Source organism: Eulemur rufifrons, chromosome 14, assembly GCF_041146395.1.
Source record: "Eulemur rufifrons isolate Redbay chromosome 14, OSU_ERuf_1, whole genome shotgun sequence".
In the NCBI taxonomy this organism is placed as follows: domain Eukaryota; kingdom Metazoa; phylum Chordata; class Mammalia; order Primates; family Lemuridae; genus Eulemur; species Eulemur rufifrons.
In genome coordinates this window covers 21160809-21180982 of record NC_090996.1, presented here as the reverse complement: position 1 = coordinate 21180982, position 20174 = coordinate 21160809, and the positions used below count along the sequence as shown (strand labels likewise).

Below are 20174 nucleotides of genomic sequence, written 5' to 3'. Positions count from 1 at the left end.
GAGTTCAAGGTAGGGCAATCTACTCCGGCCTCCCCTGTGTGCCCCATCCTCCCCACCCCTGCCACCCTGATGCCCTTCCCCAACCCCTCCTCACCACTGAACAATGTCCCATTTGAACCCTGCTCAAGTTAACTTTGACCTAATTTCCCCGACTAATTTTATCACCATTAGCTATTTTGGTAATGTCAAAATCTTCCCTTCCAGAGAAGGTAGCCTGGTTTCACCAGATAGCCTTTTATACAGTTTGAATGTTTAATACAGATATGTATTATTTTTAAAAACAAAGTAATCAAAATAACCAACAGAAGAACTAAAAATAAAACTATTTAATACAATGAGCTCAGAGAAGCAGAGGGGGAAGAGAGGGATAGCCCTTACTTTCGAAAGCTCAAGTCCTCACTTTTCATAGTGGAAAGTCAAGAGATGATATTTAAAGTTGATAAACAAAAAAAATCTTTAAAGTTTGGAGGGAAGAATTAGAAGACTAAAAGCAAAATGTTGAAAACTTTTTACTTCTGAGGAGAAGGACTAAAGGAGGCAGGAAGGGAAGAAGACTTTCACTTTCTTACATCTTTTTGTATTTTTGTATTTTTGTGATGATGTTCCACTATTATAAACATTGCTGCAATGAACATTCTTAGGAACATCTTCTTGGGCTCAGGTGCAAGTGTTGCTACAGGATTCAGAGCAGGAACACATAATACACGCGTTTTTAATTGGGACAGATACTTTTCTCCAATGTGGCCAGCCCTGCCTCCAGACTCCCCGGCCTTACTTGGCAAAGAGCGATTTCAGAGCTTCCTGTAGGCCATGGGTTCCCAGGCCATTCGTGAATCTGGCACATCTGTCAACAGCTGCAGACGCCAGACCAAACAGCTTTTTCACAGAGTGGCTCAGCTCCTGCACACAGTCAATCACTTCCCCATGCTCCTGGTCAGCAAATACGGACAAACAAAAGCGCATCAGACTTGAGACTACCTGAATAGACAACATTCGGATAAAGGGAAACTTCTAAGCCCTCTCATCTGTGGTAAAATCACTTAATGGGATATCAGAAATAGTCCCAAATTGTAACAGATCTTCTAGAGGTTGAGCCAGGGGAGAACAGTGTAAGTGGTTAGTGAGATCCCAGAAATTAACTAACTCCTGGCAAAAAAGCATGATCAAATGTGTAGTTCATTCTAATATTTTTCATTTCTTTCTTATTTTCCTGTGATTATTAAGATGGCATCTCAGGCTGGGTGTGGTGGCTCACCCCTATAATAATAGCACTTTGGGAGGCTAAGGTGGGAGGATCACTTGAGGCCAGGAGCTCAAGACCAGCCTGAGTGAGAGCGAGACCCCATCCCTATAACAAATAGAAAAATCAGCCACGCATTCTGGCATGCACCTGTAGTCCCAGCTACTCAGGAGGCTGAGGCAGGAGAATCATTTGAGCCCAAGAGTTTGAGGTTACAGTGAGCTATGATGAAGACACCACACTCTAGCCAGGGTGACAGAGTGAGACCTGTCTCAACAACAACAACAACAACAACAACAAAAAAAAAAGATGGCATCTCTCCCTCTGGCTCTCAAGGTAGGATTCAAGTTCTCCATATCAGATGCCCTAAAAGAATGTAGGAAAAGGAAAATGCTTCCTTCAGGGGCAAGAATGTAACTGAAGCGTAACAGACTTTCTAGGTACATCCCTAGAAAACAGGAAAATGGCAAGAGGCAAGAGATCTGAACTTCTGTGAGATCAATTCTTAAATGTCGGCTTACCTCATGCTAGACAACCTTATGACTTGAAAACGAAATATCTGCAATGGAAATGGCCTTGATTTCAACCCTGATGCCCACAGTGAACCTGCACCTATAGCATTGACTATGAATGCTAAGCTCCTGTGCCCATTTGCATATCTTCCTTAAACAAAAGAACACCTTAATAAGAAATTACTAAATCAGGGAGATAATCGACTTATCCCCAAAAGATGTAAGCCTCGCATTTTAGCAAATCTTTATTGAGGATTTTAAATAGAAAATTGGTAGCATATCCGTGGCCTCATTTTAATTTGGACTGCAAGAGACCATAAGCACACAAAGCCTGCTTTTTTGCACACCTGATCCCACCCCCAACCTTCTGCCACACTTAGTAGAACCTGGCAAACAGAATGCTTCCAAAATGGCAACAGGACAGAATGTGACATTACCAAAGGCACAGCGCTGATCTGAATGAGGAGGTTGCTCTTCTCCATGTCCCCATACTTCAGCTGGTAGAGTCTGTACGGCCCATACACAGCATCCACCAGCTCTGTGACTTTCACCAGGTTGTGCTCATCTTTAGGGAATCAGAAATGAAAAACAATAATGAACAAAGAATCTGAAATTAATTGCTGGAAAGCAATAGGCGAGAGGTGCTCTACCAGAACTTTTCCCATTTTATCTTTGGAGGTGACTCCATTTTTGTTAATCTGCTTTTATTATTCATGGAAGCTTCTTCAACAATCAGTTCAGTAAATATCTGGATAGATTTGGGCTTTGTGCACTGTTTGCCTAAAACACTATCAAAAACACCTTAATCCCACAACCCATCATAGTTAAGAATCCCTTCAAATGATAACTGTCATCAGGGTCAGGTTCAAGAAGATCTGCTACAGAGAAAAGCCTCTGTTGGAAGAATATTTTCCATTTCAAGTGTTCTTGAACAGGATACCCCATACACCAGGCATTCCAAAAATTCCTGTGTTCAACCACGTAAAAATTTAAAACTCATTTGTATCAAAAATATAAACATATTTTATGAAACAGCAATTCAATTGCAAAGAATTATTCCAAAGAAATCAACAAATATACAGATACAGTGCACACAGAAGGATGTTCATGGAAACATTGCTCAGAATTAGAAAGTTTAGGAAACAATCTCGATAGGGAACAGGTAAATGTAACAGCCTACTTACTGATCTCCTGACATCATTCTTGTCCCCTCCAATTTCTCCTTGACATTGAGGCCGGAAAAATAACCCACAATAGAAATCTGATCACATTACCGCCCTACCTGTAACTTTTTACTACCTTCCACTGCTCTTTAGTTGGAGTCCAAAATCTTTTCTATCACCTACAAAGCCCCGCATTGCATGATCTCAGGAAGGGAAAGATGGTGGTAGCTAAAGAGCCACGGCTCTTCTATCAAAGCTCTACTGACTGCGTGCAAATGACTTAACTTTTCTATGCCTGTTTCCTTCAACTATAAAAAGATAATTATGGCATCAATTTTACGAGAGTTTCGTGGAAATTACGTGAAATAATGTGTGTCTAACATGTGGTAAGCATTCAGTAAACACTAACTATTTTTATTATTCCTTCTACAGCCTCATCCTCCCTCGCTCTTCCTGTAGCTCCCAGCCTTCTCCCAGTTCCTAAAAGCCCCATGTTCCCTGTGGTCACATGCTGATCCTTCTGTCTTCCCTATCCCTCCTCATCTAGTTAACTCCTACTCCTTAATACTCACTCAGCTCAAGTCTGCCAGTCTTTGTTTATATACTCTTAGAACTATTTGCTTTTCTTCAAAGTACTTTCTCACTTTGTACTTATACATTCATTAGTATGATTGTATGATTATCTCCCACAGGAATATACATTATACGAGAGCAGAGACTGCATCTGGTTTGCTCAGCATTGCATCCTCAGCAAGCAGTACTCCAGTACTACCCCATTTATACTTAAATGAATAAATTAAATATATTTGATCTATCCATAATGCAGTTGTGAAAGTAATTGCATATATTAATATATATGAAATATATACATATATAAAAGACATACACACACACTGTTGGGAATTAGGATTCTCACTGCAAGAAAATGGGAGATGCAAATCGGTATGCAAGAGGTAAAAATCTCGTGGCATTGGATTTGATTGGGAAATATTAGTATAAATTGGCAATTTTTAAAAAATACATATTTCCTAGCTCTGTCCACCACAGTAGCGTACAAGTAATGATGTCCCAGCAACACTGAACATCCCTGGCCCCCAGATCTTGGTTTCTAAATACCATTTCCCACTAGAAGAAACCAAGCTTCCTAGGAAAATGACTTATTCCAGATCTGACGTAAGGGAAAGTACATGGTGTTCTTGGAACATTTTGTGTCAAAAAGCAAGGAAGCACCTCAAGACTGATAGGGATGTGTCAAAAAGATACAGGAGACAGCCTGAAGGGGCAACCACAGTCTAATTCTGAAATAATTTGAACATCAAAATGAATGATCAATGATGACAACGGATCCTATCACATTGAATTAAAAAAAGAATCCACGAGTTCGTAGTGATATTAGAGAGAAAGAAAGGAAAATCTCATCTTTACAAAAGAATGCCAGCAAATAAATGTAGAAGGAATAATAGAATTAGGAAATCATCATTTTATAATCAGCAATATAAAAGTTTATGCAGGCAAACTGCATATTTAAACTTATCCTAAGGAATAATCAGAGCTGACTTCAAAAATTAATGGATGAGATAGCTCATGATAGTTTTACTTATCATAGTGGTTAAAAAATTGGAATGAGCCATAGTTATATGGGGTCATTAAAAAACATGTCTTAGGAAAACATTTAATGACATAAGAAAATGCTCATTATATTATTTTGAGCAAAGAAAGAGAACATAAAACTGTCCATGAACAATATTTTTAAATATTTTATATATATTATATGAATATGTAATGTTATAATATATAAAATGTCACATGTATTTATTTATATGGCATATGTTAAATATTTATGGTAATATTTGTGAGAAATGTATATTTATATTTGAATTAGTGGGAAGAAATATGACAGAATGTTGCCAGTGGCTCTCTGTGAGTGATGAGGTTATGAATCATTTTCACTCTATTTTTTTATTTTTATTTTTGTGTATGTTTCCAAAGTATTTTCAAACTTAAAAAAAAAAAAAACTCTTTTGAAAACCTCAATAGGAACTGATCGAAATCTACACTCCCATGGCTGACTAACAAAGCCCTTCTCTATCTGCCTCTTCAGAGGGTGGTTCTCTCCTCTTCCACCGTCCATCACCTGTGGGAGGAGCGCAGCCCGTTCCTTGTCCAACCTTTATCCCACTCTGCTCCAGCAGGATGCACGGCCTCAACACTCCAGCCACTTCCCCAATGGCATCATATCCAAGGCCTGACCAGTGAGTATGCCAAAAATACCTATGAATCATCAGGAATCCGAACAATAAACACACTCCCTGGAATGTACAAGGCAATTATACACAAATGTAATTAAAGGGAATAACTATTAAATAAACCAAGTTGGTGACACACTGCAGCCAAATGGCAGAACAAGGCCTTCCTGAAGCGATTTCCTGATTTGACTGCAGCATGTGTCACGAGGTCTGTGTTATTTAAAAATTTATGATGCTTTTAACATAGATGGGAAAGAACTGGGAAAACGTAACACACCATGCATTGTTCACCCACATGGGAACAAGGAGCACTCTGCTCTCAGTCGGCTGCTAGGGAAAGCCCATTTTCCCTATAGCCACCTTTCTGCCTAAGCTCCCCTTCCCCTTCAAAAAGCTCCTCTTGCCTATTTGTTCTCTTAAATGTGCTCGCTTTTTAGGTTGAATTGTCTGAGGCTTTATAACGACTTGAAATGACGAGGGCACATGTCTCCCAGTGTAACCTGCTGCCTGCTCGTTGCCACTAATGTCCACCTGCCTCACTACGAAGCCTCTTTTACAGTCTAAGCCCCCGCAAAAGTGTCCATCACTTCCCCAGAATGTGTAAAGCACTGAGGCAGCAAGGGGGCTAGGCAAATACATTAAACAACTACTCCCATAACAGCAATGCTTCCATGGAAAAGTTTTCCACGTCTGTTGAGAAGAAAAACACTGATCCCTTCCATTTCTGTAAAATCAGTCATCTGAAAAGGCAAACAAACCCAGGCCCCAGAAATTTCAAAAAGAGCAAGTATAGACAAGCCAGAGAACCAGGAGGAAGGAATGTTTACGTAGGTGGGGGAGCAGCGCCATCTCCAACCCTTTGGCGAAGTGGGCAGTGGCTTCGTAGAACTCCAGCAGCTTGGTAAGCTCCTGCTCAGGCCCTGCCCTCTCCACTCCGGAGCTGAGGCACATGGGCAGGGAGGGCACCAAGGCCCCCAGGGTCTGGATCAGCAGCACCGTCACCACCTCATGGGGGTTCTTGAAAACCTGTAGTAGGAGAGAGCACACAGAACCGAAGAGGAGCATACTTTTTTAAAGAAGCTGTCTCAGGGATCACTCAAAGGCATCTCCCCTAATAGATGAAAGGTGGTCTAGTTTAGAGATATAATCCCAAAGTTTCCCTCATTGCAAATGTGAACATGCTCAGAAAGTCCACTGGCAAGATTTGGGACTTGCAACTTCATGTCTACCACTGCCCCCAAGTGCCTACCTATTTTCAAATCTATCAAATGCTTTCATATAGTATTTAGATGGTCACCAAAAATTGCCTGGAAAGAAGACTATGAAGATGACAATGGAGAAGTTGCAGGGGGTGCAGCAGGAGGTGGGGGACAAAAACAGAATGAAAGAAGAGCACTTCATTGAATGGGAGCTAGAAGAATCTTTAAGCAGAGCAGCTATCTGGCCTATAGCCACCTCTCCCCTTGACACAGATCTCCAGTCTAGATGGATTTCTCTTTTATTCTTAAGGACCATCAGGAATAGTTTATACGTAGGCCTGTTTAGACTACAGATTGATATATTCACTGGTAGTCTTTTTTTACATTCTATGTACTTTAGATCTCTTGGATACTGTACAGAGTCCATTTCCATGGGGGTTCTCACAGACCCCCAGTGTTGATTACATATTTTTTATTATAATGTATCTTAGATATGTACAAACATGAAGAGGTATGAGAGCTGTTCCTAGGAAACTCTAAGGCCAAAAAAGATAAAATTTAAAACTATAAAACCAATAAACTGGGTGCGGTGGCTCATGCCTATATTCCCACACTTTAAGAGGCTGAGACAGGAGGACTACCTGGGGCCAAGAATTTGAGATCATCCTGGACAACACAGCCAAACCTCATCTCTAAGAAAAAATTCAAAAAGTAGCTGGGTGTGGTGGCATACACCAGTAGTCCCAGCTACTCAGGAGGCTGAGGTGGGGAGATCATTTGAGCCCAGGTGTTTGAGGTTACAATGAGCTACGATCATGCTACTGCACTCTAGCCTGGGTAAGAGTAAGACCCTGCCTCAAAAAAAAGAAAAAAAAAAAAAGAAAAGAAAAAAATGAAAGAACAACAACTAGCAAACTGACACAGAATACTTCCTAACTAATTTTGTGAGGCCAGCATTAACTTGATACCAAAAGCAGACAAAGACACTGCAAGAAAAGAACTACAAACCAATATCCCTTATGAATGAATACACATGCAAAAATCTTTAACAAAATACTACTAAACTGAATTCAGCAGCATATTAAAAAAAGTATGCACCATGACCAAGCAGGATTTACCCAAGAATGCAAGGATGGCTCACATACAAAAATGAATCAACATAATATACCACATTAACAGAATGGAGTGAAAAAAACACATGATCATCCCAATTAATACAGAAAATACACATGATAAAATTCAACACTCTTCATGATAAAAACACTCAACAAACTTGGAATAGAAGAAAACAACTTCCACATAATAAAGGTCATATATAAAAAACCACAGCCAACATGATACTCAATGGTGAAAGGCTAGAAGCTTTCCCTAATATCAGAAATGAGACAAGGATGCCTGCTTTTGCCACTCTATTCAACATAGTACTGCAAGTCCTAGCCAAAGCAGTTGGAAAAAAAACAAAGAAAGAAAGAAAGAAAGAAAATCAAAATTGAAAACAGTTATCTCCACTTGCAGATGACATGCTCTTATATGTAGAAGACCCTAAAGAATCCAGAAAATACTGTTAGAGTTAATAAACAAATTCAGCTAAGTTGTAGGTTATGAAATCAACATGCAAAAATAATTTGTCTTTCTGTACAATAACAACAATCTGAAAACGAAATTAAAGAAAACAATTCCATTTACAATAACATCAAAAGAATAAAATATTTATGAATAAACTTAACCAAGGAGCTGAAAGACTTGTGCACTGAAAACTACAAAACATTGCTGAAAGAAATTAAAGAACTAAATAAATGGTAAGACATCTCACGTTCATGAATTGGAAGATTTAAGACTGTTAAGATGGTAATACTACCCAGAGCAATCTACAGAGTCGATGTAGATTGACTATCTAAATCCTAATAATGCCTTTTGGAGAAACAGAAAAACCCATCTAAAAATTCGCGTGGAATTTCAAGGGACCCCCCTTAAATAGTCAAAACATCTTGAAAAAGAAGAACAAAGTTGGAGGATTCATACTGCTTGACTTAAAACTTACTATAAAGCTACAGTAATCAAAACAGTATGGTACTGGCATAAGGACAGACATATAGACCAACGAAATAGAACAGAGACCAGAAGTAAACCCATACAGCTATGGCCGATGATTTTTAACAAGGGTACCAAGACCAATTGATGGGAAAAGGACAGTCCACATGCAAAAGAAAGAAAGAAGTTGGACCGTTATCTTATGCCATATACAAAAATTAACTGAAAATTGATCAAAGACCTAAATGTAACAGCTAAAACTATAAAACTCTTAGAAGAAAATATAGAGGAAAATCCTTGTGATCTTGAATTTGGCAGTGATTTCTTGGATATGACATCAAAAGCGTAGGCAACAAAAAACAGAAATTGGACTACATCAGAATTAAAATTTTTTATGCATCAAAAGACACTACCAACAATGTTAAATAACAACCCACAAAATGAGAGCAAATATTCACAAATCATATATCCATGTTTTATAGGTATTTTCTTCTAGTCTGTTGCTCAAGCAGAAGTTTTTATTTTGATGAAGCCTACTTTATCTATTTTTTTCCTTTTTATATTGTTACTGCTTTCTGTGCCCTATGAAACCATCACCAATCCCCAAGTCTTAGAGTCTGTGAACCTTTGTTGTTCTTCAGCCAATGGCCAAAAAATCCCTTTTGTCCAGTGACTTTAAGGAAATGGGAGAACTCTTGAGTATAAGGGACTAATGTGGTTTGGACGTTTGGCCCCTCCAAATCTCATGTTGAAATTTGATCCCCAGTGTTAAATGTGGAGCCTGGTGTGAGGTATTTGGATTATGAGGGTGGATCCCTCATGAATGGCCTGGTGCCCTCTCCTCGATAATAAGTGAGTTCTTGCTTTATTAGTTCATGAGATAACTGGTTGTTTAAATGAGCCTGGCACTACCTCTGCCTCTCTCTTACTCCTTTCTCTTGCCACTTGACATGCCTTCTCCCCCTTCACCTTCTGCTTTGACTGGAAGCTCCCTGGAGCCTTCACCAGAAGCAGATGCTGGTGTGGTGCTTCTTGTACAGCCTGCAGAACCATGAGCCAAATAAATCTCTCTTCTTTATAAATAACCCAGTCTCAGGCATTCCTTTAGAGCAGCACAAAATGGACTAATACAGGGACTCAGTGTGTTAATTGAAACATGTATTTTAAAAAGGCCACTGGAGGTCTAGGATATGACTTTATACATAGACCAACCAATTAGAACTCTTTGGAATAGAGTCATTTAGTCTAATTCCTCCCCTACTCCCAAGTCACTTAAGTAAGAGACAAGAGCAAGATGGGTATTGAAACTACCAAACCAAACTTATTACCTGGGGCTATAAAGTCAACCTAAGTAGCCCAGGAAAAAAACTCTGACCCTACCTTACACTGCATACAAAAATTAATTCAAGACGGATCATAAACCTAAATGTAAAAGTTAAATAAGTTTCTAGAAGAAAGGACGGAAGAATACCTTTGCAACTTGGGGATTGCTGATGGTTTCTTAGGGCACAGAAAGTAATAACCATAAAGGAATAAAACTGATAAATTAGGCTTGATCAAAATCAAAACTTCTGCTTAAGCCACAAACTAGAAGAAAATATCTACATAACATATGTAACAAAGGACTTGTATCTAGAATAAATAAAGAACTCCTACAACTCAATAAAAAGGCAAATAACCCAATTTTTTTTAAATGGGCAAAAGACTTGAGTTGACACTTCACAAAGGAAGATGTACAAATAGGTGACAAGCACATGAAAAGGTGTCCAACGTCCTTAGTCATCAGGGAAATGCAAATTAAAATCACCATGAGATACTACTACACACCCACCAGAATGGCTAAAATTAAAAAGAATGACAACATCTAATTTTGGCAAGGATGTGGAGCAATCAGAACTCTCACACATTGCAATTGTGTGGGAGTGGGAAAAGTACAGCCACTTTGGAAAAAGGTCTGACAGTTTCTTACATGATGAATGTAGATGTACACCTACCCTTTGACCCAGCAATTCCACTCCTAGGTATTCACCCAAGAGATATGAACACATGTGTCTATAAAAAAATTTCCTGAACAAATTTCAAAGCTGCTTTATTCATAACAGCTCCAAACTGGAAACAGACCAAATGTCCATCAATAAGAGAAGGTATAAACAAACTGAGGTATACTTACACCGGGTACTAGTATTCAGCAACAGAAAGGAACAAACTAGTATACACAACACTATGAGTAAATCTTAAGAACACGCTGAATGAAAGGAACCTTACCAAAAGACCACATACCATATGATTCCACCTATATGAAATTCTAGAACAGGCTAAACTAATTTATGGTGGAAAAAAATCAGAGTAGTGGTTGCCTTCAGGGGTGTTGGTGCAAAAACTGAAGGAGAGAACTTTCTAGGGTGGTAATAATGTTCTGGATCTTTTGCTTTGTTTGTTTGTTTGTTTGTTTTATTTTGTTTTGTTTGTTTTTGTAGAGACGGGGTCTCACTCTTGCTCAGGCTGGTCTTGAACTCCTGAGCTCAAGTGATCCTCCCACCTCCGCCTCCCAGAGTGTTAGGATTACAGGTGTGAGCCACCATGCCCAGCCTGTTCTGAATCTTGAAAGGGGATTTACATTACACAAGTATTTGTATCTGTTGAAATAATCAAATGGCATATTTAAGAGCATTGTATTTCATAATTTTACCTCAAAAAAACTGTAAATAAATATTATCTGAAGTAAATGATGTTTGCAACTTACTTTGAAATGGATCAAAAAAATAAGATGGGGCAATGGATAGAGACAGGGACAGAGGCATTTATTTATCATAAAGCAAATGCAGCAAAATGTTCATTGTATAACCGAAAAAGTGGGTACGTGAGTATTCACTGTATAATCCTTTCAACATTTTTACATAGTGGAAATTTTTCATATTAAAATACTGGGGGGGGGTGGAATCTGAAGGAGACACATTTACCCTGGCACTTTTGGCCTTCTTTTGCACTATACTGAACTTTAGGAGATGACAGCCCAACTATTAATATCATGCTTACATCCAAAAAAGAAAATGAGTCATGGGCCAAAGGTGCAAATTAATATAAACTCATGACTTACAAACTTAGGATGAGGCCCAAATAGAAGTCTGAGAAGTCTAACTTCTTTTTCTTAGATGATGAAAGGCATTTGTATGTATAGACATGAACTGTTTTTATCCTCATGCTACAAGAAGTAGTAGAAGAGACAAAAACACATAAATAATTACATAAAAATTGTGACATTTCTACAGGAGGTTTTCTCCTTTAAAAACAAAAACAAAACAGAAAAAACCTTAAGTCTGAATTAGGTCAGTTCAAGGAAAAAGAACAAAGATGGAGAAAAGTGCTTTAACCAATTTGAATGACATGACCCTGTACAAGGAATTCTCTCCAACTACACTCAAGTTCATTCCAGCAAATGACTGATGAACATCTGAAGAGTGATTCACGACTAATTGTAAAAATAAATAAATAAATAAATAAGTCCCATCATAAACAGGCCCGGGAAGTCGTTACTCCAAAGTAAGGTAGGCTTTTCCTCTCCTAGAAGAGGATCTACTGCACCTCCTGTCTCAAGGCTTATGCCACTTATGGCTGGAAAGCCTAGAGACTTTGGGAAAGTAAGTGATGGAAAGTTTCCACTTGAAACAAAGTTCCTCTGTCTTACCTCACTCTTGGGCAGGAGGTGCCTTTAACATTACCTCTTTCTCTGACTCTTGGTGTAAAGGGAAACTAACTTCAGCTCGGGTAAATTTTACCTGAAGTTAAGATAAAAACAATCTTGTTCACTCCAACACCACCTGACCCGGGGCCTCCTGCTTTTAGATCAGAAGATAATGGCCTTCAGGAATTCCACAGGCTGCCCGGCTGAACAACAGGCAACACTGTCACATTAGATTCCATTTAAGATATAGATAAGAGTGATAAGAAGAGTTTTAATAGAGACCTAAAGATTTCACTGACGTGGGTTTCTAAGCTTATCTTTTTTTTTCCTTTTTAATTTTTTTTTTTTTGTTTAACCTTAAACCATTTAACTATAATCTAGGCTTATCTTTTAACCCCTCGAGTGACGGCAGCATATGGGGCGTGCTCTGCTGTTGTGGGCGACCACTCCCAAGGCAGTCACCCATTCCTGTGTTACCACGGGCTTTGTTCGCCCTAGAATGCAAAAGAGCTGTTACCTGCGTGGCCCACTGGATTTGTGTGTGCCAAGCACCGAGCAGGGCATCGTAGAGTCCAGTGAGCTGCCGGTCCAGGGGGAGGTCACTCTGGCACAGCTCTTGCCAGGCTGCTAAAAGCTGCACCTGCAGAAGCAGAACAAAGGGGGCCTTACTGGGCAGCCAGGATATGTTGCCTGCAAAAACTGCCCTGCCTGCCTAGCAAGACAAACGCTTTACAGCTGCCTGTCATCCTGACCACTCACTGATTGCTCAATGGACTCACCGAGCAACCCAGCGAGGCCCATCCAGTTCAAAACAAGGCAGGAAAGAAAAAACATTTACAGTCACCTGCTCTGATCATCACCCCAACTTGAACTGTTGCCTTTCAAGTGATCCCCTTTCCTTTTATCCTGCCCCCAAAGCATGCCAACGCGCTTCTACTAAGCACACTACCACTCCCCCGAACAAACCTCAGGGGTAGGCATGAGGGTGAGTTTAAGCTTTATGTCCTAACATCACTGTTTGCATTTGAAGGAATTAAGGTTAGCCCAGGAGGCTGAGGGTTTCAGTACCCTACCTTCTAAAACACTAGAAAACATAAAATTCCCACTCAGGCATGGTGGTGTAAGCCTGTAGTTCCAGCCACTCAGGAGGCTGAGGCAGAGAATCCATTGCTTGAGCCCAGGAGTTCGAGGCTGCAGTGGGCAATGATCACACCAGTGAATAGCCACTGTGCTCCAGCCTGGGCAACACAGCGTGACCCCATCTCTAAGAAAAAAAAGTTCTTACAGCTTGCTGAGGGCACAATCAAGCTTAAGATATGAATTTCCCTTAAAAGGCAAAAATAAGACTAAATTAAAACAAGTCCATAAGTGAGTTCAGCTGTAAATACAAAAGAGGACGAAAACTAATGACTTTCTGACTGGCAATTAAATGAATCCATATGCTAGACCAAGAGCACCCCCTACTGGCTAACTAAGGAACAACGGCCAAGGGGCGAGGAGACAGTATTTTTACCCTTTGAGTATGAATCGGATTTTGTGGCCCAGTGTCATGAGCATTCCACCATTGTCACTGCTCACAGCACCTTACCTTGTGACACTTGTAGTAGTAGGCAAGGAGCTGGGGCATCCGGTCAACTTCAGTAAAAATCTTCACAAACATTTTGGACTGATCTAAAGAACAACACAAAATGTATATATACTGTTACTAGCCTTTCTGCCGCAGCAAAAGAATTCACCAGGATCAGTTTGGAGATATATATATGTGTGTGTGTGTGTGTGTGTGTGTGTGTATATATGTATATATATACTAGTATTCAGGAGTTCCTACCTAGATAATGAATTATCTCACTCATAGGAATCATAAATATGAAAAATCAGTAGAGTTAAGAGTAGAACACTAGGTGATTTGATAGTCAGATACTGCAAGCCCTAGCTTGTTAATATAATGCATCAATAAGCATCATTAATATAGCAAAGATTATACATCAGCAAAAAAACTCTTATATATGAATGGTGAAATGAATTTGATTCAGGGCTAGAATGAGGGAGATGGAAGCCTGGGGTGTAAATTTGAAGGAGGCGCTCATTCTCAGGGATGTGCAAGAGCAGGGAGACAGCCTCCTTAAATCTGGTGCCTTTGGCCAAGCACGGTGGCTCACACCTGTAATCCTAGCACTTTGGGAGGCTGAGACAGGAGGATGGCTTGAGGCCAGGCGTTCAAGACCAGCCTGAGCAAGAGCGATACCCCATCTCTATAAAATATAGAAGAATTAATTAGCCAGGCGTTGTGGTACATGCCTGTAGTCCGAGCTACTTGGGAGGCTGAGGCAGGAGGATTGCTTAAGCCCATAAGTTTGACATTGGTTTGATGATGATGACACCACTGCATTCCAGCCAGGTCAACAGAGTGAGACCCTGTCTCAAAAAAAATAAAAATTTGGTGCCTTAAGCCAGCAGTCCCCAACCTTTTTGGCACCAAGGAATAGTTTCATGGAAGACAATTTTTCCATGGACAGGGGGCGGGGGAGAATGGTTTCGGGATGATTCAAGCACATCACATTTATTGTGCAGTCAAACCTCTCTGCTAATGATAATCTGCATTTGCAGCTGCTCCCCAGCGCTGGCATCACCGCCTCAGCTCCACCTCAGATCATCACCCTCAACAAAGCTGCAGAGTCCTTGAAGGACTGCAATTTATCTTCTTCATCTTTGTACTCCCCACTGCTCCTCACGTAGCACATATATTAAAATAATATTTACAAGTCAGTTATCCCTTTGAAAATTCCTACTTTGGTTATACCAGATGGGAACTATAAAAAAGCAAACGCACTGAACTCCGGTATGTTCACATATTTGGTGGTTTGAGGAGTAAGTAAATAACTTGGTAAATATCAGCATTCCACACGTAACAATGGACTCCAAGAGCCAAGTTATGGGCTTTAACATCAAGTAGTTTCTTAGATATTTCCCAAAGTGCAGGGGAAATGACTACACAAAGCACTTGCTTTCAGGCTTACTGCTGAAAAGGCAGGGCATTGGGTTTCAGTGCAGTCTCTGAACATCGCACAGGGCAAGGCCACCTGTGGATCCCGTCTGCCCCCTTCTGGCCAAAACGTAGATGACAGAGCCTTAGAATTAAATTAAAAGGAAAAAAAACAAAACCTAACAGGTCTTCAACCTTTTTATATTTCCTTTGTTCCCCTTTACTTCTGCGAAGCTCAATAAACTGCTGAGAAGGAAAATTGTAACAGCAACCACTGTAGAGAACCCAGCTAAATTTCAGAAGCCTGCCAGTGGATCTCAATCAGGAGCAATCCAGGAGTTAGAAAATGAATATTTGCCTTTAAAATGCTTGTTATTTTCATAAGAACACTTAAATAAATGAATCTTCCTGCTACATTTAAAGTTATTCTACATGGTGGCTCAAGCCTGTAATCCTACCACTCTGGGAGGCCGAGGTGGGAGGATGGCTTGAGGTCAGGAGGTCAAGACCAGCCTGAGCAAGAGTAAGACCTCATCTCTACTAAAAATAGAAAAATTAGCCAGGTGTGGTGGCACGCATCTGTAGTCTCATCTACTTGGGATGCTGAGGCAAGAGGATCCCTTGAGCCCAGGAGTTTGAGGTTGCAGTGAGCTATGATGACACCATTGCACTCTACTCAGGCAACAGAGTGAAACCCTATCTCAAAAAATAAAAGGAAAAATAATTATTGAAATCTAGCAAATGATATGAATGTCGAAGTGTTTACGAGTGAAGTATACTAATGTCTGCAACTTACCTTGAAATGCATCAGAGAAAATAAGATGGATTGATGGATGGATAGAGGAATGAATATGTGACAAAGCAAATGTGGCAAAATGCTAATGCTAGAATCTAGAGGGTGTGTCCACTATACTCACTTCAACTTTTCTGTATGGTTGAAAATTTCATATAAAATGTTGAAAACATGTAAGCATCATAAAGTTACAGGCTTACTTCTAATCTACATAATTTAATCACCACTAACACATCCTAAAGACTGAAGACTCATTAGGCCTTATCTTTACAGACAGGTATACACACAGCGAAGAGAAACAGCCAGCACTCACCTATATCTTCAGAGGAGAATGCTGCTATAATCTGGGGACTGGCCAGGGCCTCCAACCTGTTCTTCAATGCCTCTAAGTGCACACATTTTTCTGAGTAGTCTGGTGTATCAACAAGCATCATTAAGCTGTTCTGCATACCTGTTAGCTTAGCAGAAATCACAGCTATGTCCTAGAAAAGACAGGAATACAGGATATTTATTTTAAAAGACCCCTGCCACCTCAATTAGGAAGGGATAAAATATTATACTTTAATACATGAAAAGGCAACTCATAAAATAAGTTATGTGTATTTTACCACAATGAAAAAATAATTGTGCCGGGTATGGTGGCTATTCCCTGTAATCCCAGCACTTTGGGAGGCCAAGGCGGGGGGAGGATAACTTCAGCTTAGGAGTTTGAGACCAGCCTAGGCAACACAGCAAGACTCCATCTCTACAAAAAATTAAAAGTAAATTTAAAAAGTAGCCAGGCATGGAGGTGCACATATGTAGTCCTAGCTGCTTGGGAGACTGAAATGGGAGGATGGCTTGAACCCTGGAGTTGAGGATACAGTGAGCTATGATCGCATCAATGTACTCCAGCCAGGGTGACAGAGTGATACCCTATCCCTAAAAAAAATTAATTAATTTTAAAAAACAAAAAGAAATAGAGTTTTGGCAAGATATCATCTTACTTCATCCTTACAACTAGGTATCAAAAGCATTAATATTTTCCACACTATGCAGGCCCAGAGGCAATAAATAACGTGCCAACATTCCACAGGGTGTAAGGCCCGTGTACCCATGTTCAATGCTGTCATTACCCCCGATCTTCTCTCTCTGAGCATTTTTACTGGGGCTTCTCCTGAACTTTCTCTGACTACGCGCTTCGGTAAGGCAGAGGGTGCAAACTAAAGAGGGTGGAAGTACTCAGAGCAGTTTCAGATCTTCCCCACTCTAAGTCTGAATGTTTCTGTATGCTGCTGTTGACCACCCTTTATGGTTTTGATGAACGGCTCCCATTTGCTTTCCCCAAACCTTAAGCCCCTACCTAAATACATTTCACAACATCCCCTAAATAAGAAACCTACCTGAGTTTTAAATGTCTCCTCAATATCGGCGCTCAAAGTGCTCCACTTATCTGCTTCTTGAAGAGATTCGGCAGCAAGCTGCATCCTGGACTTCACCTGGTCGATTTCCACCAACACCTGAAAAAGAAAGGAGTGGTAAAAAATGAAATCGTAGGTCCTTTTCCTTCACCTTCCACCAGTGACTTGAAACATAAGTATTGTGGCATTCTCCTGTCTTTGGGGAAATTTTATACCTCAAAACACCAATCATCTGGCTAATTTTGTTCAGCAGGTGCTGAAGAGATGAATCAACTGAAAGACTCAAGCAAAAGAGCAGTTTGAATACAATTTTGTATTAAGGTTGGCTTCCCACAATGTTGTGCTGTTCTAACCCCCTTATGAGAGTGTACAACTTCCAAAAACAAGAATCAACATTTAGGACAGGAGCCAAAATACCTGCATCGATTGAGATGTGTCCTGTTCAAATTTTTTAATGTCCTCCTTGACAAGAATCATTTGTTCTTTCAGAAAAGATGCTTCCTGTTTCAGGGCTTCGACATCACGGAGCACTTTGGGCATGTTCTGAAGAGCTTGGAGACTTGTTTCTGTACCAAAAATAAGTAAATAAATAAATAAATCAAGAACAGCGATATGCACAAAAGGTGAAAACAGGACTTGTCACTAGTGAAAAATATGAAACGAATCAGACAACACAAAGGAAATTTTCCCTAATACATTACCAACCACACAGTTTTTGGAGCCTGCAGAAGATGTGGGACAGGAGAGGAGATGGGCAGTGAGGTGACCTTTGCTAGGACCATGTCCTCCCTGGACTAATGGGTGAAGGCTGTGCGATTTAAAATGGAATGAACCACAGGGCACAGTGGCGCACGCCTGTAATCCCAGCTACTCAGGAGGCAGAGGCAAGAAGATTGCTTGAGCCCACAAGTTACAGGCTGGAATATGCTGTGCCAATCAAGTGTCCTTACTAAGTTCTGCATCAACATGGTAACCTCTCAGGAGTGGGGGACCACCAGATTGCCTAAGGACGGGTTAGCCGGCCCAGGTTGGAAATGGAGCAGGCACTCCTGTGCCTGCAGGATGGAGCTTGTGAATAGCCACAGCACTCCAACCTGGGCAACAAAGCAAGACCCTGCTTTTTAAATTAAATTAATTTTCAAGAGACCTTCTCACTCTGTCGCCCAGGCTGGAGTGCAGTGGAGAGAACATAGCATACTACAGCCTCAAACTCCTTGGCTGAAGAGATCCTCCTGCCTCAGCCTCCCAAGTAGCTGGGACCACAGGCGTGTGCCACCACACCCAGCTAATTTTTTTCATTTTTTTTAGAGACAGGGTCTCACTATGTTGCCCAGGCTGGTCTTGAATTCGTGGGCTCAAGGGATCCTCCCACCTCAGCCTCCCAAGTTACTGTGATTATGGAGGTGAGCCACCACACCACAATTTTTTTTAAAAAATCAGGAATGAACCATCAACCTGACTTAACACCAATTGTTTGCCACCATTAAGTGAAATCTTAACTCTTTTTGCAAGGAAGAATGAAGAAATCTGGCACTGGGTGATTGCGTTTTGCACCAGGGGCTTTACATACATTCTGTCACTTAATGTCCACGGCGACATTAGCAGCCACCTCTTATTGATAAAAAAAAATCTGAGGCTCAGAGAAGTGCAGTAACTTGCCCAAGATTTCACAGAACCAAAACCAAGCTTTACGTGTGTCTGGCCCCAAAGCCTGCTTTCTATGGTCTTTTTCCTTTTTCCCCTGTTTCCATATTCTTTTCTTTTGTTGGGCTTTTTCTGGGTTGTATTTCTGCTAATTCCAAAACTTTTAGGAATCTGCTTGATTATCCTTACGACTACAGGAGGCACTACTTCTAAGTACCACCCAATGTTGAGCAGAAAAAAAGATATATTGGATGGGTGGCCTTTGAATATGGTTTCTTTCCCATATCAAGATGAAACTGCAGGGCTCACTTTCTCACCAAGTGAGGCACAGATGTTTACCGCCCAACACGTCACAATCCGGGTGTCCCGTGCCCAGTTCAGGGACCTCTGCCCAGCCGAGCGCAGGGGAGGGCCCCTGGCCGGAAGCCCGCGCGGCTCACCCTCCACGGCGTGGTTCACTTCTTGGATGAACAGCTGCAGCTTCATCACCAGGGTGGCTGCGTGGCCGTCCGCCTTCCCTGCCGCCGCCTCCTTCGGGCCAGCCCTGAAGGCCGCATTGATCCACTCCTTCACGTCGAAGTCCTCGGCCAGGAACTTGGAAAAGTCCATGGCGGCACGGCCCAGGCGTGGCGTTCAGGCCTTAACTGCTGGCTACGGGTGACAACGAGGAGGCAGAAGCGGGCGACCCTGTGAGAGCACCGGGGCTAGCCCCCGAGGCAACACCCCGGAACCTCCAGGACGGGCGACTTACCCCTCCGCTGCTTCAGTCAGCTCGCTCAGGCTGCGGCTGAGACTGACCCCGGCCGCACGCCGTACTTCTTCCGGAAGTAGGTGGCCGTTACCATAGAGACTGCCGGCGTTCCGGGCGCCTGAGTGCGCTGGGTATAAGAGAAACGCCCGGGTGCTGAGCGCTCACGGCAGGTACAGGCATCCCACTTCCGCTAACAATTCTCTGAGCAAGAAACGATGTGCTTACTGTAAAGCCCTTATATATATTAGCGCCTTTAATCTTCACAGTCCTATGAATACTATTATTCTCCTCAACGCATAGATGCAAAACTGAGGCAGTTAAGAAACTGGTTCAAGGTCACATAGCTAGAAAGCGGCACTGTCAGGATTTGAACTCAAACTGGCCACTGGAACCTTCACTCTTTACTCCTCTCCTGAAGGGAGCGGGTGAAGCCTCCGTGATCTCACGTCTGCCCACCACTCTTCCCACACGTTTCCCACATCGCTCTAGCCACTTTGGCCCCCTTTCTTTTCCTGAAACACCACGCCGGA

At 41.3% G+C, this 20174-nt stretch overlaps 1 protein-coding gene across 2 annotated transcripts in view; it reads right to left on the bottom strand.

The window, feature by feature from the left end:
- COG7 (component of oligomeric golgi complex 7) overlaps positions 1-19645 on the bottom strand; it is a 47033-nt gene extending 27388 nt beyond the window's left edge. The window contains exons 1-9 of one of the 2 annotated variants that reach the window (XM_069485957.1): positions 19334-19645; positions 17667-17815; positions 17232-17348; positions 16163-16331; positions 13662-13744; positions 12591-12713; positions 5989-6187; positions 2190-2317; positions 776-930 (exon numbers count right to left, since the gene is read on the bottom strand). In XM_069485957.1, the coding sequence (XP_069342058.1) occupies positions 776-930; positions 2190-2317; positions 5989-6187; positions 12591-12713; positions 13662-13744; positions 16163-16331; positions 17232-17348; positions 17667-17815; positions 19334-19502 (1292 nt within the window). In that variant the 5' untranslated portion in view covers positions 19503-19645. Of the gene's footprint in view, positions 1-775; positions 931-2189; positions 2318-5988; positions 6188-12590; positions 12714-13661; positions 13745-16162; positions 16332-16457; positions 16479-17231; positions 17349-17666; positions 17816-19333 lie in introns of those variants that run through there. The other variant, XM_069485958.1, reaches the window with a different exon arrangement.
- Positions 19646-20174: the final 529 nt, after the last annotated feature.